The sequence below is a fragment of the Apostichopus japonicus genome, chromosome 20, assembly GCF_037975245.1.
Source record: "Apostichopus japonicus isolate 1M-3 chromosome 20, ASM3797524v1, whole genome shotgun sequence".
Lineage (NCBI taxonomy): Eukaryota > Metazoa > Echinodermata > Holothuroidea > Aspidochirotida > Stichopodidae > Apostichopus > Apostichopus japonicus.
The window spans coordinates 13,172,376-13,195,322 of record NC_092580.1 but is presented as its reverse complement, the minus strand read 5'-3'; the positions used below and the strand labels follow the sequence as shown (position 1 = coordinate 13,195,322).

General features: G+C 37.9%; 2 protein-coding genes across 2 annotated transcripts in view; one reads left to right on the top strand and one right to left on the bottom strand.

The window, feature by feature from the left end:
• LOC139962040 (uncharacterized) overlaps positions 1 to 20,029 on the top strand; it is a 35,381-nt gene extending 15,352 nt beyond the window's left edge. Inside the window, exons 5-11 of the mRNA XM_071961873.1 lie at positions 404 to 562; positions 2,685 to 2,885; positions 3,410 to 3,535; positions 6,546 to 6,668; positions 7,693 to 7,806; positions 11,171 to 11,359; positions 11,851 to 20,029. Of these exons, the coding sequence (XP_071817974.1) occupies positions 404 to 562; positions 2,685 to 2,885; positions 3,410 to 3,535; positions 6,546 to 6,668; positions 7,693 to 7,806; positions 11,171 to 11,359; positions 11,851 to 12,200 (1,262 nt within the window). The 3' untranslated portion in view covers positions 12,201 to 20,029. The remainder of the gene's footprint in view (positions 1 to 403; positions 563 to 2,684; positions 2,886 to 3,409; positions 3,536 to 6,545; positions 6,669 to 7,692; positions 7,807 to 11,170; positions 11,360 to 11,850) is intronic.
• Positions 17,132 to 22,947, bottom strand: part of LOC139962043 (cAMP-dependent protein kinase type II regulatory subunit-like) — a 114,923-nt gene continuing 109,107 nt past the window's right edge. The window contains exons 12-13 of the mRNA XM_071961881.1: positions 22,691 to 22,759; positions 17,132 to 20,424 (exon numbers count right to left, since the gene is read on the bottom strand). Of these exons, the coding sequence (XP_071817982.1) occupies positions 20,309 to 20,424; positions 22,691 to 22,759 (185 nt within the window). The 3' untranslated portion in view covers positions 17,132 to 20,308. The remainder of the gene's footprint in view (positions 20,425 to 22,690; positions 22,760 to 22,947) is intronic.

Here is a 22,947-nt window from a genome sequence, read left to right as displayed (position 1 = left end):
TACTGTCTCAAAAGTTCTAGCCTGCTAAAAATGATTAAACTGTTCTCAAAATAAAATTCTTGAAGGATGGAAATCCTTGGATAATTTTCGTACAATGAGAACGATTAATGTAGGCAATTTAATAAGGTTGAGAAACATGCATTGTGGGTGCAGTAAAGTGCTTTTGATTTTTTTTTAAATTAAAGTGACCTATATTTTTAGACCTGATTGAGGTTGTACTCCCATGTATACAGTAGGTAAATAATTAGTTCTAAGCTTTTCCCCTCTTATTGCTACTCTAACGGCGACTTCAAAACGGAACTAATTTACGAGTACCGTTTTTTGTTACATACTTTGAACCCAAATTTTGTTAAAATTTTACAAATACTGACAAAAACATTGTTTTCCTGCTTTTTTTGTCCAGTGGAGAGTACTGTCGTACCAATGTTTGAAATGGAAGAAGGAAGATTTAGTGCACCCCAGATTAATCCTCTTCTACCGGGCTACACCAGCCAGAGCATAGATAGCATCTGGTACGTGACCGCACCCACAGACGATGACCGTATACAGCTGACAGTTACCGGTACGGTTATATCCCTAGAAAGCGGTTTATCATTTTGCATTTCATATTTTTCAAAAGCTGACCATTTTTTCGACGACAGGATATTTTTGCGTGCACATTGGTCTACTGAAGTTTAATTTTGATTTTAATAGATCTGCTCAGTGCTGTTTCAAGAATACAATTAATATTTTATAACATAATTTCCCTACAAGGGGGTGTGTTCTAGCTTTCATGCACTAGAATTTTTTGTTTCTTCTCAAAATCATTAAAAACGGCTGTTTCTTTGTAGCTCTTTCGGAAGGAAATACCACAGGTAAATTTGTATGTTTCGAGGTTGTTTCGCATAAGTGTATGAGTATGCATGTAATTCCTCATCAGAATCATTCACTTAACTGTACATACTGTACAAATGTATGTATTACTGGTGAGATGTTGTCATGAAAGGCAATATGTTCTTAAGCATTCTTCTCAGTAAACTTGTGCCTCGTGCGTCACTTCATTTTACATCAATAGGTAGAGTTTGGTCACAGTATTCTTGAGAAACAATTTGCAACTGTAGGGTTGTCGGTGTTGTGATATCTTTGGGTGATGGCCTGATTGTGGTTAATATTTACATATAGACATGTGTACATATGGATACATGTATTTACATACATATATATATATATATACATACATGTATATACATATTTATGTATATGTACATATATATGTATAGATATATATACATATAAATATATGTATATAAACATATACACACAGTATTGGGAAGTTGCATTTAGTTTTTCTGTATACTACATATGGGTGGTTTTAATAACAGGCATGAAATGCTGCTTGCCTCATAAAATTTGAACTCCACCATCGTTAATCGAAGTGGACTGTGTCACATCTCCTTTTCGCATCTACTGTGACTATGTCACATATGATAATCTGCCTCAGAGGTATTGCAGCCCCTCTCCCTCCATTGCATGTCGAAGTTGCTTGTATTTCCTTCACTCAAATCTTACCTGTCTAATCTTCACCACTGCACTCTGGTCTTCCTACCTAGCTTATTGGTAAGGTTTTGCTACATTTCAAGTTAAGGTTGGAGGAGACACTATTGATTATAACTTCTTGTTGTAAACTCGAAGCAGTTAATACCTTTATCAACTACTGTTGGGATTTGGGAAGTAAAAGTTTTGGTATTGTTAATATCATTTTGGTATTGTTAATATCATTTTGGTATTGTTAATATCAACTGTAAGTTGAAGTATTGCACTACTGAATGAGCATGGTGACTGGTATGTTAACAGACCAGTTGCGGTAACTATTTTTACAAACATTTGCAAAACAAAACTCCTTATGAAGGCTTGAAAGTTTTACATGTATTGTGCAACTGTACTTAGGGAAATGGTTTCGTATAGTACAAAATTCACGGACATAAACAGTATCTTAATCTTACATCACTTCTTGGAACCAACTTACAGCTGATGAAAATAGCAGCCTATGTTCAATAATACATTTATCTTGTATGTTAGGAGAGGTATCCATGAAATTAGAGTGTTGCACAATTGCCTGAGCTTGGTGACTGGAATTTAACAAAACTAGTTACGGTAAAATTCTGTTACAAGACAAAACTACCTATGATGAGGTTTACAAAATTCATCAACATAAACAATGCTCTGTTTACATTATTTCATGGGATTGGCAACAGCTGATAGTTGAAAACAACAACCTAGCATTTTATGATACATTTACATGAGTTAGGATAGATATTCATAATCAGCTGTTGTTGCCATAACAAGAGCATAATTACTGAAAAGAAAATACTTAATGTTGATATCTATATTCCTACTAAGTTCTGAAATCCGGTTGAAACAGTTTTAGAAAAGTATTTCACACAACTTCAATTCAAACACATGGTATGTACCTTTCCTAATACTACCATGTAATCAGGGCTTGTAAAAAACGTAGAGTTTTGGTTGGTAAAGACACAAGAATTTCTCAAAACTTTCATACATGCAAGCAGTTGTTAAAGTGAAAGGGCTATTAATGTCATTTATTTTCAAATATAGACAATTTTGAAGAGCTTTAAGGTAGCAGAAGGGAGGAAATATTTTTTTTTTTACAAGATTCAATAAATCTCTTTTCCTTTAAATTGTAGACTTTTATCCTCCATACATTCCTGCACCCATGTTGCTGATCACAGACGGGCCGACCTCCAAGTCTAAAGCACTGCAACATGGTGTTAACATGGCTAACAGTCCCTTCCAGTCGTCCCAGAGGTTTATGTTTGTCCAGCTGAAAGGGACAGTTGGGGCAGGCACTTTATTTGAAGCAGAGTTTTCATTCTTTAGAGATCCTGGTAAGTGACCTTTGACCTGTTGTTTGTAATTCATGCATTTCATAATTTGTGAACAAAATCACTCTTAAAAAAGAGTAATTTTTCTCTTGTATTTGTGAGTTTGTTGTTTAGAGAGGTCACATATCATATACTGTATCACAGCTTGAAAAATTCAATGTTAAGTTTTAGAAAAAGTGAAAAAAAGGTTTCTTGACTTTGGCTTACAAATATAGCTGACAAACAATGGCAGTGTCAACCAATAGCATTCTTGATATTTTTAAAGAAATTGTTCAAAATACGTGGAGAACCAAAAAAAAAATACACTTGTGATATTACAGTATATTACTATATTGCTACTTTTGTTAGGCTACAAAAACTTGTTTATTTTCCTATTTTTTTTTTTTTTTTTAAAACAGCTTGAATCCTGCTTGAAGGATTGTGAAATTCTACTTAAGAAGTCTCTTAAGCAGATATCTTTCCTCTCCTGTTTTAGTCAACAACCAATATAACATTCCTTTGTTTTTTTTTTTGCTTCATTTCGGAAGACGTCAACGGTGATTGCCCGGAGTTTTACTCACGATGCAGAAAATCAGATCAGTGCATTAAAAAACATCTCCTCTGCAATGGAAGGGGCAACTGCGGCCAGGGAGAGGACGAAGACAGGTGTAACTGTAAGCTCATGTCTTTCTCTTCTTCTAGGAACTGGAACTATATTGACCCTTGACCCTCTATTTATAATCTTCAAATAGTGTATATAGGCCGAATTGGTTGGTGTAAAGTAGCTCTTCAACAGATTAATCAAACCGAGTGGGTTGTAACTATAAAACAGAAACTGATAAGAAGGACATTGAAAGCAAATTTTAACAGATCTTCTTACTCGGACAGAATTTTTGAGCTATTGACCTCTGGGAAAATGCATTTCTTTTGTTCAACTGACATGAGCTATCCTGTCCCATATTGGCGTCGATCTCTATAGAACTTAAGTACCATTGGAACTACCAGTGAAATTGTTTTTGACCATACTGTTACTGATTCACAATTGTTAAAGTATTTTGCACTTCCAGGATATACTTTTTTGGGGGCTTTAATAGCAGTTGTATGTAGCCTAGCCTTAGTAAGCCTAATTATCATATAAGATCTATATACATCCCTACCACACTTTCCTTGCAAATTATGTATGTAGCCTATCCTAAGTACACCCACCTTGTATAATATATTAGAAGACACAAGGCTGAAGCTCTACTTGTTGTTAATTGTAAGGGATGACTGCCAGCTACTTTTGATAGTTTGTATTTAACACTATTGCACTAGTAGTGTGAGTGAAAGCTGATGGGAAGGGAAACATTGTCATGTGATGTAATCAGCTGCTATCGTTTGTACCAGGAATAACATCTAAGAACCAAGACTCAAGAGAACCTAACAAGGTTCCTATCAGTCTGAGGGCCCACGAATCAGTAAGGGGGCCATCATGGACCATGTACTGCAAGGACCAGTGAATCATTGATTGTGGTTTCTGTTGTCTGAAATTGTTTTTTTCTAAATTTTAGAAATTGACAAAAAAAGTCCCAGTCTATGGATAGTTCTCTTTATTCATTTACTTATTAATTTTTTGGGAAGGGGGTTTGGTGGGGTGGGGGGGTCGGTGGGTGTGTGTGTTAGGAATTGATTGCAAACCTGTCTTTATTCACAAAATTGTAACACAATATTTTACTACTGCCTGGAAATATGTCTCCCTCTTAACCAAACCTGTAGTGTTGACATTTAAGTACACGTTTGTTCACATTTGAGGGGAGAAGTCTTTAGACATGTTGCAGAGTCGTATCAAGTCACTTCATTCTAACGTTGAGCTGAGTCCATTACCAGTGATACTCCTGACTCGATGCCTTTCTTTTTTGTGGTCAAAGTAAATTATTTGCATTAACAGTTTGAAGTTAAGAGCTAATAAAAAACTTCCAGTAATCTTTATATCCCCAGTGTTCATATAGCAAGTGCTGCTCGGTGTTTGTGGGGTTTCCATTTATTCGTTTACATAGCTCCAGTGCTCACAGAAATATATACACAAGCTTCCCTTCATCGACATGGCTATATCATGTCATCCATCGTTGGTCATACTCATCGTTGCAAAACCGAATAAATTAACTTGGGGGAGGGGGGATGCCCGAGCCTCGACAATGTCTTGGCAGTTGTATACAATGTATATATTGACTTATATCTGGATAAACCCCTTACCTTTAAGACCGTTTAGTCTGTATGACATATCTCTTCATGAACATGGCTAACTCAATCAACTCAATATCATTTGGGCCACTCATAACTAATCTTTACAGTCACACAGCTCATCCTCTTAGTCCCATATAGTACTCGTCATAGATTTGTTTGCAACGTGTCTGTAACATAAGTATCATCAGAGTGTACTTATTTTATGATTTGAGTATCTATGTGATACTGGAATATCACCAGACTATTGTATGATATTCAAGTATCACCCAGAGTATCAGTATGATTCTTTAGTATCACCAGATTATCTATAATATACTTGAGTATTTACTTCGCTCCTCGCTTACCTGTCTTCCCACAGCCTTAGCACTCTCATTCTACCGTGTCTAGAATGAACATGTAACCTTTTAACACTGTGCACCCTCTATTACCGGACCCCTCTGGTCAATGCCCTTCCTCATGAGACCACCTCCTCTCCCAAAGTGATTCCCTAATTGAAGACTAGTGGTAGTCTCACCTGCCTTCCCGAGGAGACTACCCTCTTCAACTCTGTGTACGTTCGTACACTGTATCCCTGACATTCAGTACCCAATGTACAAATATAATACTAGGTTCAAAACACAGTTCACAAGATGGTTCAAAATATGCCTTAAAGTTCAAAACATTGAACTCAACGGTATAACGTAGATCATCGTTCGAGACTACAGACTGGTCACAGATGTTCAAGGGTTACCAGTTGAGTGTGATACTTGAGTATCACCAGATTATCTTATCTTTATTTTTTATTTCCGCTGCTTGAACGACCCTGGCTTCACTAACATATCCTAATGCCTAGAATAGGTTCTCTTGACGAATGCTGACCCTGAAGAACTTTCCCTGCCTTTTTACCGCTTATCTTACTAACGTTCCTATACTAATTGAGATCGTTCATGAAGCATATGTTTGTACATTGATGTTCCGTTAATTGTCAATACTGTATTCAGCACCACAACTCAGTCAGTCATGGATAGGGGAGGACAGCCGGGTTGGGAACATTTCAGATTCGTTTGTGAGGTTTCTTGAAAAAATTGAAAGGATTTTGCTGCTGACTAGTCCAGCTTCAAGTGGAAAATTGCTCAGTCAGTCCAAGTCTGTGACGAAACAAGAATGTAGTGAAAACTTGAGGTACATAAATTCTTGCAATATTACTGTCAAAAAAAACAAAAGACTGTGGTTTAAGTAAATTATTGAAAATATTCAACCGATGGCAAAACAATGCTTCAAGTCACATCTCAGAGTGGATCGATTTAATCCTTAATGCTTTTTACCAAAATAACCTTTCTCTCCAGTCCCACCGGTTGCCGCCCTCGTCCGTTACCTCCTCGTGGAACGAGATGGACGTTGCCGCTTTGACCCATTTTGGATTTTTTTTACGCTCACTTTTACGTTTGCTCAAGTTTCCGTTTTTTCTCTTGAATTTTTCAGCTCCATGCGATCCTAATCCATGTCTGAACGGAGGGACGTGCATGCCCTCGTCCTCCTCACAAAACAGTTACCGTTGTGTCTGTTCCCGATCATTTTCTGGACATAAATGTGCAATTCATGATTGTGAGTGAAAGCATGTTACAAAAAAACAAAGAAAATCCTTTTTGCAATAGTGGGAGAGGGAAAGAGTTGTGGGGGTAGGGGGTGGTTTGTGTATGTCTTTTGTGGTTATTGATGGCATAAAATTAAATATGATATAAATAAGAAAGTATTAAGTAATTTACAAAACCCTGAAAACAAATAGAAATGTTCCCAAATTGTTTGCTGACGATTTTGAAATGAAAGTTTTCGGTTACCGGTGAAGTTTTCAACGTCGATGTTGAAACAGACTTGAACAGTTCCTCAGCATTATCTCGCCTCCTGCAATAGTCATTTCACTTCATATCACAATGATCAAAATCTTTTCTTGGTGTAACTTCTAATTCTAACATAAAGATGTCAGCTTATTCATTTACCATAATCTTTGGGGGTTCTAAATTCCACGTCATTCTAATACATAACTCAATGTTAGCTTGGTTGGATTTTCATTTTCTTTTTCCATGGGCATGGTTTCTGGTTCTGGTCAATGGGTAAGGGGTTTGAGAAACATTTCATCAAATCTACTTCATCAAGGAGCATTTTTATTTACCATCTTTACATGTGCTTCCTTGATAATGTAACAATTCAAATGTGGAATTATTCATTTTAACTACTGTAGGACATGGTGATAAATAACAAAGTACTGCAAAGAGATAGTTTCCATGGTTACAGGCCGATTTCATCCCCAGTGACTGAAAGTTGTTCAATCAATTTAAAACAGGAAGTATTCAGATCATAGAATTCAATCCTACACAATGAGCTGGTATGATGACTGATTTTGCATAAAGAGGGCAGTATTTCAATTAAAGCTTATGAGATCGCTTCCATGGCAAGCATTGATTGTCTGTGCACGTTTTGTTGGAATGGAATGGGTTGTGTTTGCATGTGCTTGATTTTCTTACCAATCTTTTTTGCTTTTCTTTGCATGTATCTACGTTCCCCCCTCTCGCCGCTCTCTTTACCGTTACTGTTTTTTTCTCCAATTTTTGATCCATATTTTGTTCGCTAGCCCTGACCACAGCATCGTTCCCTGGCTGCAACGGTGCATGTTTTAATGGTGGGAGGTGTGTTGGCGGTGAATGCGAGTGTCCCCAGGATTACATTGGCACTAGATGTGAATTCCGTAAGTCTCCGAATGGTTCTCGTAGCTTTTTTTTTTCACCTTTTTGTTTCTACTTTCTAACGATGGGCTAGTGAGTTTGGGGGTCTCACATTTCGGTAAAGTGAAGGTGCAAAATATTTTAGACTTGAAATGAGGCTTATTTGTCATATCTTAAATTCAGTTCATTTTAACTTATCAACCAGTGCTATAGCTTAAATGTTGATGAGGGGTGGGGATGGGATGCCCAGGTGTGTTGGGACAGGTGCAGGGGAGGGGGTGGAATAGCATGTGGGAGATCATAATTTTGAATCCTGAGGGCTTAATTAGTAAGAAAATGCAACCAGTTGGCCTTATTATTATATAACCTCCATATAACTCATCATTTGCATGGGTTAAATGTTTATGTCAGGGGCTTTAAATGGGCGAGTGAATAGCTTTCTTGTAGCCTCAGTGATCCTAGAACAAAACAGGACAGAAAAGGAAAAACATTCCCCGAAATCGTTGTGGGATATCTATTTTGGGACTGTTAATCTAGTATGTCTCCCATATATACAACGTTGCATGGATATAACAGATAGGTGCATAAAAGCATAAAAGCCCCCCATAAAAGTAGGTGCATAAAAGCCCCCCCCCCCATTGGCGAATGGTCTCTGTATATACGTAGTGAAAAGAAAAATTTCTTTGTCTTTCGCTTTGCATTGAACCACCTGTAGTATTTATAATATATTATATTTATTTATTTATAACAAAAACATAGCTTGGAAAGCCTTGTACTGTATGCATGATAATTTACTTGTAAAATGAAATTGCTCGTTAATATCATCAATATGGAAGGTAAGATTCAGGGACATGGTATTGTCATTAGCTCTAGGTGGTGTGATTATTAATAATAACAGCTCAGCTGATCTAAAGATACATAATTATTAACAGCTTTCAAGTTTTCCTGGTTGAATCATTTAATGACGTTATGAAAGTTGGGTGTGGATGGCATTTAGCCAATTTTTTTATTTTTTAAATTTTTTTTATCAGCAAGTTTCATCCATTGATTGTTTTTTGGAGTGCAGGCATATCATGCAACATTATACATACTCCAGTATAGTACATATGTGTACAGCATGTAAGAAATGGCACAGGTTTAATGCAACATGCCCAATATTTACTTGATCTAGCGATGACCAACAATAGCTATTTGTGGGTTTTCGAAACTAGTTTTTACTTGAAAAGCTGCGTTAAAGCCTTTAAATTTAGATGTAGTAAAAACAGTATGATTTAGTCCATGCTTACCATCAGATATTTGTCAGGTATGACGTCTTAGATGGTATGCCTATGGCCTTGAATTTTATATCCAGTGGATGACCGGCAGGAATTGATAATATTTTAATACCTGTTGTTGGTTTCTCTGTTTGTATGTTGATAGTGAAAGAAAAACTGAAATCAATGTCAGAGAAAATTCTACTTGTCAAAAACATTTATTTCATATCACTTTACTAATAATACCAGTACTCACTGCTTTCTGTGAAAAAAATAAAGATATGAAGAAATACAGTGAAAAACAGCTGAGAACTTTTCATAGTATAAATCATTTCCGTCACGTAAAGGGAATAGCGATGATGGTTGGTTTCTCTGTTAATAGTCAGCGGGGATTTCTCAAGCCTGCCTGCCTGATGTTTGTTTCTGTGTTTCTTTGCTATCAGCACTTTGAAATGTAACTACTCGTTGTGATGGTTCATCTCTGTCTTCAGATACGTAGCTACCAGGGAGGGGGAGGGCTAGGGGGAGGGGTGTGGGGGAGGTGTTTCACCCACTCAATAATTGGCTTGATTCTTCAATAGCTGGAAAATTGGTTGTTAAAAACATGACAACTGGACAATTTTATCTATGCAACATCTTTTAAAACAATTTCAGCTGATTGCACTCTTGACAGGAACATTCTGATTTCTAATTTAGCATCCTTAACATATTACCCGGCATATTTAAGGTACACGGAATTGACAACTCACTCGTGTTGTGCTGCTGAAAATTTCAAATTTGTGGTACACGCCATATGGCACCCCTCCTTGCCAATCCACCCAGCTGGAAAATTAATGAGTTTAGTTGGAATAGAATGACTCTACACCCCTCCCTCCCCCCCCTCCAATCACAAGATTCTAGCAACGTCCCTGTCTGTTTAACATCTGTTCATGTAGCTGTTGGTTTCTTTGCTTCAAAGTTGAAAACCGCTCATTTCTGTCTTTACCCATATTTATCAAATCTTCTGAGAATTTCTCCAAATAAGATGTTACAGTTGATCAATCTAAGACTCTCTTATTGATATTTTCAACCAGACAATACTTGAATTAGCAGGAAATACTACTGGTTCGGTTGGATTTTTAAACTTTCTTCTTGACTGTTGAAATCTGTTTAAAACCATTAGTACTAGCCCAGAACCATTGAAGCAAATTTGGGAAACAATTATTTATATTTTTCATATAAGAATTTGTTAATATTGCCTGAAGTATGAGTTGACTTAACAAACATATAAAGTTGTACTGCATTGTAGGTGGGTTCTTTATTGTGGATTGCATAGAAACAAGGAGGATTGTTGCAGTTTGTTAAGGGGGGACTAAAGGGAGGGGGACTAAAGGGCATGGGGACTAAAGGGAGGGGGACTAAAGGGTATGGGGGGACTAAGGGCATGGGGGACTAAGGGCATGGGGGACTAAGGGCATGGGGGACTAAGGGCATGGGGGACTAAGGGGATGGGGGACTAAGGGGATGGGGGGCTAAGGGGATGGGGGGCTAAGAGAATGGGGAGGGTGAAGTTGGGATTGTAATATTATTTTTACTTGTTCTTCTGCATTGTCTTTCATACATATACTGTATATATATATATATTTTTTTTATTTCTTGACGCTCATTAGCCACATTTGTATGCAGGAAAAGCCCTGTCCCTTATTACTCACACTTCACGTCGGGTTTGGCTATCCAATTAAACAATTTTTATGAAAGATTTTGGATTTCTTGAAAACCATTTGGGCAGGAACATTTTCAGACGAGCAAACCATGGATGACTCTCAAGAATGAAAAGCCAATCTTACTTTAACCGGCCAGGGCTCGAACCCACGGCCTTCCCGATGCCTGGTTTCATTGCTTCTCATACCACTGCCTTGTATCTGCTCGACCGTAGCATGATTTATATCTAATTGTCACGAGTGGGATTGATTTCATTGCAAGTTATCCTCCAAAGATTGGAAGGACTTAAAACTGCATGCAAGATGTCTTAATTTTACAAGGTATATCATGGGATACATATCAGCGCTTGTAAGAAGACCTCTGTACACGCAAACCGTGTTTTATTTGCTGCATTTTCTTAGCTTTTTTGTTTTTGTTTTTTCGTGACGGTCAGCTGTGACGAGTGGCTCCAACCCCGACCTGGAACACACCAGTATCATGATAGGTGCATTCGTGGGTGCCGTCTGCCTGCTCTCCATATGCTGGTTGGTCGCCATGGCACGTAAACGCTACACAGACGGAGACGAACTGCAGCAGCCGGGCGGTCGACCCCCGCAGCGCATGATCAGTGTTCACACACCGGGTGAGTGGTTTTTACAGCCTGTAGCTGATCATTTCTGTACAGCTGTTTCTCATGAAGCCTGATTGATGTAATGTAACTTTTGAAATTTTGAGGAGACCGACCGAGCGATCGAAAAAATCTCCTTTGTTAAATGTCATGGTATAATCCTGATTGCTGCATTGAAAAGAGGAACATATACCATTTGTGTAGATGTGTTTGTAATAAACTGCCCACTACTAACCCTCCCCCCCATACTAACCCTCCCCCCATACCAACCACCTCCACTGCCCCAAACCACCCCTGATCAAACACATATCCTATGGTAGTTGGTTATGTTACTAGGAATTATAATTCAAATCTTGAATGCAGCTTTAAGTGTTAATCTAAAAGACAGGCATGGTTACTACTTCCACTGACGTCATGTCCTCCATTACCAACATATCTTGCGTCGTATGCTTTGAAGACATCTTCTTCTTCTTCTTCTTCAATATTTCTCTTCTGTTCTTCTTCAGAGGAGTTGGGTCTGAGACGTTCCACCACGAACGGTCCAGGAGACCTGGAAATCCCTCCAGATTATTCGGAGGTCTTCATAGAGGAAAACAAGCCGATTCCAGCGGCTCTTCCGTCCGTCATCTCGGCCAACGAGCCCATGTCCCCGCCTCCGACCTACGATATCGTAACCAGGGACGACGACGTGGGCATCGTCATCGAATTTCCGGCCTCGGAGAATTCCAACCTGCCGGACGTGGTCAGCCAGAACGGGAGCGACAACTCGAGTCCGGCACATTCGAACCCGCCGAGCGACGCACCGGATGGCGACGACTCCCTATCCCGACAGACTTCGCGCTCCACCGATGTATGACCCGCGGCCTGAGTTTTTGTTTTTCCATGTGTGCCTTTAAGATGATGCTTCAAGAGGTCATTCCAAGTCGATGGATCTAACAGGAGGTATCCTCCAGCTATGAGATTGTTGTCATGCAGATGAGTGTTCAAGAATGCAAAGTGTGTTTATTATACAGTAAGAGAGAGAGAGAGAGAGGAATGAGTGATGCAGGCGACCACTTAAAGAGGAGAGAGAGGAAGGAGTTTGGAAGGAGTGATGCAGGCAACCACTTATAGAAGAGAGAGGAAGGAGTTTGGAAGGAGTGATGCAGGCAACCACTTATAGAAGAGAGAGGAAGGAGTTTGGAGGAGTGATGCACTTAAAGAAAGCGGGTATATTTGTTTTCTTCACACATCCTTGATATGACTTCATGTATATTTAAGTGTTTACAGTCATGTGCAACTGAGTATCCTCCTCCCATCCATCCTAGCTCTTTTGGCCAAAACTTAATTAACCAAGTTCAATTGATCCATTAATATCAGATCAACATGGTTTTATTTCCTACTGGCTGCTGTACTTTTTTTTTTCATTTGTGAGCTTATCATAAAAACAATGTCAGCAACATATATGCATTGCATGATCTATATTCTAGAATGATGGGTCTTGTGGAGAGGAAGCCATGACAATAGAACTTGAGTTAAATCCAAAAGTTTGCCAAATTGTGATATTTTTTTTATTATAATGCTAGTAATGTAGGGAGGAATGATGTCTCGTCCCGATTGTGGTATAACGGTTACGTCAATGTAAGGATCTACTGTGATATGATACTGTATGAGATATCATGATGTGCTGACTTGTGCTAGTGATGCCTGGGTATGGTGCTGTAGAGAGGTGCACAAATGATCTGTAGGGGTGCGCCAGTGTAACCTGTGTCTCTGTCGGTCTGTAGGGGTGCGCCAGTTTTCCATATGTCTCTGTTGGTCTGTAGAGGTGCGCCAGGCATATATTATCTGTTCTAGAGCAGTGCACTGATCGTTACTGTTATCTGATATCAAATCACCGAATTTTGGAATATGTGATGTTTGTGTAAACTATTCTAGAGAGCTGCAACCAGTGATATGCTTGTGTAAGCCGTTCTAGATAGCTGCACCAGTCATGTATGCTTTTTTTTGTGTGTTTTAGAGAGGAGCAAGCTCTTTATGATTCAGAAACATGGATAAACCTAAATTAGGAGACTCCATGCAAATTGAATAAGAAACAGCTGACTTTTGATGCTATGTTTGTGTGTACGTGTAAACCCAAGGCTCAAAAATATAAATGAAAAGTGCCTTCATCTTTGCATTTGTCTTGAACTGTATGATAAATATATATATATATACACAAGGAAGAAGAGGTTTTACTGTAAAGTTTGTATATAAACAATGCATATTACTCTATTGTATTATTTAAGTAATATATTATTTAAAAAAATTCATGTTATCACTGCCGTATAATATTTTGTTTTGCTCGAGCGAGGGAGCGAGTCTTACCAATTTGAAATAATCTTTAGACAATCTGAATTTGAAATAATCTTAAGACAATCTTAATATAAAGTTATAAAATATAAACAAATTTAAGAAATGGTGAAGAGGAGTATGGAGTACAGATATTACTTCTGGATATTTAAGATGTAATTTTCCCATATTCTGGAAAATCTGGACATTTATTCCCGTTGTGTGGCATTAAATACGATAGATATTATTGATAATCAAAATTTAGGCCTTGAAATTGCAGTGTAAAAGTAGTCGGCAGGCTGACTTCTGCCATTATTCAAAATCATGGTTTTTTATGATGCATTATTTTGTAATAGAACCCTATTGGTTTTTTTGCTTTAGGGCTTGTTTTTTTTCAAGTCAACAGAATTTGAAAACCTTGTAAACACAATAACTCCAAAAGTAAAATTTGGATTTACCTCTTACACTTGGTATGTTGTGCCACCTTATTGAATACAAAATCCATAGTCTTGTCTGTGGAGGTCAAAGGTGAACAGAGGTCAAAGTCACGTATCCCAGGGGGAAGCATTGCTTCAGTATCTTTGCACAAGTAGCCTTGAAGTTGTGCCCCCCCCACCCCATCCCCTTTTTGAGAAATCCTGGATGGGCCACTGCCCTGTGTAGATTATACTTTCCAGGTGTTAGACTAACATGTTGATCACAAAATGTCGCGATAATAAGGTGATAGATATGATTATTTAAGCAGAATTTATGCCAATGAAGGCATACATTGTATTGTGACGTCAGTAGTGAATTGCACAACAACCTCACAGGGTAGTTCACCAAGCTCTCTTGTGTATTAGAAACCTGCAGATATTTTTAATATGTAATGCATTCATTTAGTCAACTGCCAGTCTATGGTATTTTATATATTATGAGTGATGTTTTTTTTATACGTTTATAAATATTTAAAGAGAATGTTCATGTCAAAATACAAGTGACATTTCTAATGATTTCCTTCTGTACCTTATTGTTTACTGATAATTTAGTCATCCTCGTCAAACCTCTCTAATGGTATGTATAGTGTTGTTATGTACGACACCAACGTCGTGAAAAGCATACAAACATATTGTGTACACAAATGGCAGACACACCATAAAAATACTTCTGTGACATTAGAAGAGGAGAAGAGTGTGTCATAAGTAGTTGCATGTCCCTCACTAATATGATTTATGTAGTTTCACAAGTGTATTATTTACTATACAGGTCATTTGATTATTTAGCAGCTAACAACAGGAGGATGTAGTTAACAATAGCGTAGATGTCCAAATGGTGCCCTTGTATGTTTGTGTGGGGGGGGGGGTGGGAGTGGAGGAGAAGCTAGGGTATGTGAGGGAAATGGGTTTTTTTCAGACGATGATGCTTGTTGGTAGTCTGTAGGGCAACATAATACGTTCAGTCTGCCTTCTCTATTCTAATTATATGACCTTGGGAAGAACTTTAATATTTTCTTGAATGTACTGTAACTGCTAGTACATATTATGTTGATCCCATCAAAGCCTTTTCTGATTCCTTGCCGAAGGCAGAAGGGATCTATTCGATGGTGATGACAGTGTGTGTGTGTGTGACACTTGCTCGGAAAAGCAACTTCAGAAGGATAAGTAGGGTACATCCATATTTGGTATGTAGGTTCCCCTAAGGTAGAGCTGCTTTGGGATTGTTGTTGGTATTAGTCAAAGGTCATTTGAGGTCAAAGTCTGAAAACATATATGATGTCGTTGATATTAAATGGAGAATTGTTTGTATTTTTAAAAACCTACTTAGAAATTCCTGAAAGTTTACACCACATCAGGGTAATATATTTCATCACTTTCACTATCTTGGTATACATCCATGCCCTCACCATACTTCATTGGTACAGGTTTTAAGATGTTGTCTAAGATGTCATTTGTATCTACTTTATTCAGACATTACTGCAGAGAAACTTCAAACTGCTCTGAATTATCAATATTAAAAGACCTCGGGCATTTATCTTGAGACAGAACACTGTGACCTTGCCTGTTAAGTTGCCCTGTTTATTTCAACAAGTACATTTAGTGATAGATATTGTCCAAATATTTGCACCAAAAATATGATGCTAATTTGGCAGCCATTCTGGGAATCTGTAAGCTTTCAATTTAACCATATCTTTGATGAATGGCTTTTCTGTGTCAGGATTTGACCTTTCCTCTTTTAAGTTGCTGAGAGGGTTTTCCACTAATGACAAATATCTGTCATCAACTTTCAGAAGGGTAAATACCTTTGTAATGATTAAGTTATCTGGAACTCTTTTTAGATCTTCTGGTACTCGACATTTAGGATCCATTTTCCTCAGTTGCTCTGTAGTTTGGGGGGACACAATATCAAATGTCCCTGTGAGATTTCTACTTCCTAAATGAAAGAAGGCTAACGATAATGTGAAGGCAACAAGTTTTATTTTAACTGCTCATCTAGTATATGGGTGCTCATGGATGAGATGACTGTGCGTTTGTTTTGGTTTTCACGAGTGTGCGTTTGCTTGCATTCTACCCAGGCTACAGCCCTGAAGTATCTCTCTAGTTTATAGGGTTTTATGTGTCCATGAACGTGCCCAGATACCCAAATGTGCTTATTATTTGTACTTATGATGCCATGTGTGAATGTTGTAGACATCTGCATAACAAGATGATTTTATTCTTGTGTACAAAGTTTAAGTATGTTTCCATGTGGGTTAAAGGGTTAATGTTTATTTTATCATGATAAAGGCCCTAAGCTACACCTGGATGTTTGATAAATTTTCTTCAGTAAAGTCTAATCACTCGGTCAGATGTGACTTTTGTTAAAAAACATATATGACTGAGATATCAATCCAGGACCCAAACAAGCAAACTTCTGCCCTTTGGGTCCTTGCCAGGGCTTCGCCCCTCGACCCCATCAGGGGGCCTACGGAGGGCACCTGGACTCCACTCGATATTGGCTTTGCGCCAAGGTGCTCGTGCACTCCTTCATATTTAAAATTTTACAAGCTCTGTCAAATTAGACAAGTTATCACAAAGGGAATATGCATGAGAGTGTTATTTAAATTATTGGACATTTGAAAGCTGATAGGGCAGGGGAGTAGGATAGGGGGGGGGGGGTCATACCGGTTGCTTGTAAGTGTGAGTCTCACTGGTGGAGTACAGCCATATATACACCTCAGCATTTTATTCAGGGGACACATGGACCCAAGTTTTACCATGGGCTGCCCTGGGTTAAAGTCTGGGTCACACCTTGGGTCATCATGTAAGGTTTGCCCGTCGGATCAAGGATCAAGTTAACACAATCCTAAGCACACAAATCTCAGGGGTTGCTTAAAGTCCCATTGGCATCGAACCATGAGAACTCTTGCAAACATGGCCCCATGCGTATTTTGGAAGCAACAGATAAGCGTAGAAAACTTTCAAAACACAAGGGTTAAACGGAGAGAAGAAAAAGCTGGAATTTGTTTCATATTTTTATATTTTTTCAGCTGGAACTGAATTCAACAATAACAAACAAATAAATCTTACAGTCTTAACACCTGACTGATAAGAGAATACAACTCAAAAGAAAATCAAACATTCCTTCCTCCTTTTTTTTTCCTTTTTTTGGGGGGGTAAAAACACACACAATTAAAATTGACAGATACATTTCATCTGTTTAAAATGAAGTAGCATGAATTATAATATATATGAATATTCATACACTTTAAAGCATATCATAAATACTCTCTGTGTACAGTAGAAGTCTCTGGGCTATGCGACTTGTAAAAAAAAAAAAAAAAAAAACCCAACTTTCTTGTGCTCAGTGAAAGATATTCTAAATTTTTTTTTTTTTTAAGACCAAAATATACTGTAGGTTTTGTGCCTTCTGTGATATGCGTTTATATGGTTTAAAACAGAAACAAAAAATCAGGTAGCAATGTTGTTCTGTGATTGTAGCAACTTCACAACTGCCATTTCAGATGCTATTAAGCTCTTAATGCTAACCTATATTTTATACAGTAAATATTGGATAAGGTTAGAATGCGTTCAAATCTCTGGTTGTTGCTTTCTTCTTACTTTTAAATTATTCAACGGAAAAACAGAAAAAAAAAACCAAAAACGTGCAGTTTGAGGTTTTGAAAAGTCTGAACTAACTACTGACTTAAAGTAAAACAAAATGATAAATCTGGAGATTTTTGGTATAAAAGGAGACCAGTAGAAAAGTGTACGGCAGAAGGTCAAAAGTACGACCAATGGTGTTTGCCGATTGATAAAATGGGTGTCATCCCGAACAATAGCTCCAATTATTTCAGTTGGCACCAACATATCAAAGCTGGATATTTATCTCGTTTTAGTAGTAGAAGTTAAGGAATTATATCCCTGACCTCACAGGTTTTTTATCTCATTTCCATTGGGCAAACTATTTCTTCGATCGTTCGATTGGTCGTCTCAAAAAAATCGGCTAAAATTTGACGGATGTTTTTGCTCTGAATTTGCCTCTAAAGAAGATTCTGCTAGTGTCAAAAGGTTGTTTAATTCCGTCTCATTTTTTGTACGAGATGTTGTTCCCGTCTGATTATAAATACCATGAATATTTCATGCGATCTCATGGATGGGACAAAATGCAGAAATCAAAAGTTTAAATCAGGACATTAGCTCAATATTCAGAATTTTGAGAATTTGACTCTGCGTTGAGATTTCTAAGGAGATATTAAACAAGCCTCTCTCTTATGCCACACAACACATGATTGCTGTAGCATGAATGGATTGCTGAATTTCTATTTGCCACAGTATAAAGCACGAAAGTAGACACAATCTAAATGATATTTCATGTTTATAGGTAATTTTGAGTGGGGAAGGGGGAGGAGGGGTGATTGGGAATTAGTTGTCTTGGATTTTATGCAAACTCATTGGATAATAATTGATCTACCTTTCATACTGTGAGCAAGCTTAATTTTTGTTAATAATCAACAGTTAAGAAGTACTTAATTTACCCACTTCTTGTTAACCATACCGTTTTGCAAACAGAGAATGAGGGAGGGGAGGGGGATCCAACAGAGTTTCTTACAATTCATTCATTTAAAATGAATCAAACTTTTCCCATTGTGCTTTTCATCAACATCAATTAAAGAATTAAATTACTGTTTGAATAAAACTATTTCTAATGCACTATTAAAAATATGAAAACCTCAACTTGTGAAAAAGTTAATTAAACCATAAAATTACTTGCTGTGCTACTAGGAAGTCTGTCAATTTGACAAACTGATGGAGGGGGGGGGGGTTTATGGAGTGATGGTAGTTGGGGAGGGGGATGTCTTAAGGCAGCCACCTTAAGGCTGAGGGTACCTTCAAGTTGTGATGAAATTTTTTTTCTTGTAAATTTCAAAGTGAAGGTTGCACTGCCATTCAACACTACCAACTCTGCTACCCTTCCCATCAACCACCCCCCCCCACCCTAAGCCACCTTGTTAAAACTTTCTGACTTCCTTTGTCTTAAGCAGTCTCCTGATGATACTTAATGATATTTAAAGACAGAACAAAAAGCAGTAAACAAAATAAATATACATTACAAGAAGCCTGTGTAAGTAAATGTATAACTCGGAAGAGAAGGGTTTCAATTAAATTTCATCTCGAGCCTAATCTCCTTCACACAAAAAAACGGGGAGAGGGGGGGTGTAAGAAGTGGGAGGGTTTCAGTCTACTCTTGAAAATCTTCCTGCTAGAATTAAAACATCTACCCTCTTACCCTATTGAAATGGAGAAATTTAATCACCAACATATAAATGAGAAAAAAAAAACTTGAATTGGAGTGCCAGGAATAAAAACCAAAATTTTCAATATGTCAAACAGTTTGAATTAATGAAAGATTTATCCAATTTATGAGGAATTTTTTGAATTTTCATTGAAACTTTTTTATCCTCTGATGATAAATAACTGTTTGAATGAAAACAATACAGTAGTGAAGCCATAGTTTGCACTAATTGAAGAAGGAAAAAAAAGTATATGATAAGAAAATTAATAATTTATGAACTAACAATATTGCAACAAACTATTAGAATCGAACGAGCGGCCCTCTCCGAGGGCTGGGCAACATTTGTTTTTCCTGGAACTGTGTAGCTAAACGTAGGTAAAATTGTGTAGGATTGCCAGATCAGAGAAACTTTTTCCATTTTTGATACACCAAAACACGCCACATACCGGGTGAAATTGTTCATATCCATAATGCTAGCATAATTTGAAGATTTTGTACAATGTTGATCGAAACAATTCTATCCTGGTCAGAATTTGGTGCTGGTGTCTTAATTTGTAACTCATGTTACCCAACCCTACGTACAAACCACAGAAAACACCACACGAGCACAAAAAAAATACGAAATCCCTGAAAGGTTCAACGCATGAATAGTCAATTTTTTGTTTTACATTCCTGGCCGATATAAGAAGATGGTATTTTTATTGTTTAAGTTTCTTTGTCATTTAAAGTGATTGCGTCAGGCACTTCAGTCCAACATTACGGAATGATCATTTAAATTCAAATTCAGGAGAACGAGAAACTGGAAGTCTAAAACAGTTGCAAAATGTCACATGTTTGGAACCAACAAACATCATTTTCGGCACCTTCTATCAAAATGGGATCCATGAAAGAATTGGTTTATAATTAGTCCAACTCCTGGCCAAATAAGCGTTTTTGTTCTTCTTTGTAATGCTCGATGTTTCTCGACATGATGTCCTTACACGGACCCAGCAGACGCTCGAATGCACCCACCTCCAGGACTGAAAAATGAGAGAAATTAAAAAGTATTTAAAAACTAACAAAACTGCAAATATCTACTGCAAATGGCTCAGTATTCTCTTTGGTTTCATTTCAGTTTGCCTTCATAGAAGATCCTGCTACGATTAAAACGTTGAGCCCTCTCACTTTTAACTTCCAATAAAAGAAATTTGATCAGCTTGTTTAACACACACAGACACACAAAAATCCCAACTTGGAATTTGCTTTGTGCATCTGCCGAAAACTTCAAGGTAACCTTCCCTTTTTGTTTTCTATAATTCTTAAACATCCTTAGCCTATCCGATATGTGTCGTGAGTTTCTCCCGTGGTCGTAAAATGTATTTCCCATCAGCAGAGGTGATGACATTTCACACCTCTCCGAGATTGCACTTGGCAAGCAGACGGTCTTGCAAAAACGTAGCTAGTTCATAGCTAGTTCCGTTCTCACTTCAGCGAGATCCTCAAACTCAAGACTGGACCTCTCAGCTAGATATCAAATGCAACTTTTCATTGAGGTCCCGTCTCGGGGTACATATATATCAGTGGATACGGTTAATAGTCGTTCAGGGTATGAATCCTCTCCTGGACCTCAGTATCCATCAAACAAGTCAGATTTCCTGTCTCTGTTAAGAAGTTTTAATTTACAATTCTCTGGGTTGATGACTGAAGGGAACTAACGAGGCTATAGCGTCGCTCCTTTCATCAAACTATACGGGTCTCTCAATTCCCCATTTTCTATGACTTTTGACATTTACTTTTACACTTTACCAGACTGTATGACTTTCAAATTGTTTGGACTTTAATTAGGCATTATTGAAACCCTGCAAATACCTCAACTCCTTGTTTTGTGTTTTAGAACTTTCTTTTACTTCTATGATAACTCTTCCATTTTAACTTCACCAGGTTCTCACATGGTCATCTTTCCCGTCTCCCAATATATGTACAATCAAACTTGACTCTCCGCTTTCATACCAAACCTACGCCGTTCTACCGTTTGGTTCCCAATGCTTTTCTACGACAATATACATTCATATAATCTCCCCCCACCCACCCCCCACCTCTGCTATAATAAAAACGTGCCACAACTTGTAGTAGCGACGTTGTTGCAATAGCCAAGACCGACCATTACTGTGAAGGGAGACTACCACCTGTATATCTTCTTCTTCGTCTTGTTTTTCCCGTTCTTTGCTTTTAACGTGCTCTGACGTGGCCACTGTCATAATTACACAAGGTAACCTATTTTAAATGTATCTGAAAAATCTGCAAACGTCATTCATCACTCTCTCCTACGGCGGACGTGAGGCCGCCCTGGATTCACGATCTGATAGCTCGGGATTGTGAGAGGCCAGCAACCTTTCTTAACCCTGGGGATACTTCAAATCTACCGTCGCTCGTTCACATGCACAGCAGCGACATATACAACTTTTCCTTCCTTCTTCTTTCTCTCGTGAAAGGATTTGCCCATAATTTGCGTTCAATTGAATGTCACAGGTTTGGCAAATTTGTCCATTAAACGAGAACATCAAAGTAGAAGAGAGACCCCCAGGAGCGGTTAAGGTAAATTTCCAATACAAGTTTCTACTAAACATTTTTGGGGGGAGCATTCTATTGTCATCCCTCTTATTATTCAAAACCGAGATAAAAATCTATTACTAGGGATTGCATTAATTTTGTACATTTGTGAAATACTTCTTAATCGTCTTTGCAAGGTAGGTGCAAATACTGTCAAGCTATGAGATTAAGATTTGTATAAATATTGTTGCATTTAAATCAAAGAGAATTTTTCATGGTAGCTTACAGTTTAATATTGCCAAAAATATTCTGAAATAGGTGGGGGAGGGGGGGGGGAGGTATGGAGCACTAATAGACTCACCAGATGTGAAGACGTCTGAAGGATGTATGTGTCAAATGTACTAAACCAGGGGTGGGCATGAATGATGAAAGGTCAACTGCCCGATCGGGAGTGTATATTTGGTACCCCAGTTCACATGCTGCAACCCTAATTCTGAATGTAGTACTACCCAATGACAGAAATGGACTCAAGACATCATATAGGAAGAAGTAAAGATAAGGAAGTCTCACGTGTGCGCGTTGTCCATCTGTTAATTTAAAGTATCCTTACACATGTGTTATTGACTGACATGTGACTGGTGCGAACGTGTGATGTAGCTGATCATTAAGTGACGTTTACACGCCATTAGCCTTGATAAAGGTGAGATTACATGGATGAAATAGGAAAAAGTTATAGTTGTCTGATGAGATACTCACAAGCACACTTAACATCACCTACTGCATAGATTGATGCTGCTCTTGGCTTGTTGGTGAGGAGGGCAAGTTCTGTCCAAAAGTAAACCACAAAAAGCAAAAACATTTTACTTAAAATCAACAAAAATGGCATAATAGACATTATTAAAAACCAAATCAAGAAGACTTTTTCTTTGATATTAGTCTCATCAGATGCACTAATTTTTGTACCAAACCATCTTCGAACTTCGGGGAAGACGAGCGAGTATGGTTTCTTGGTG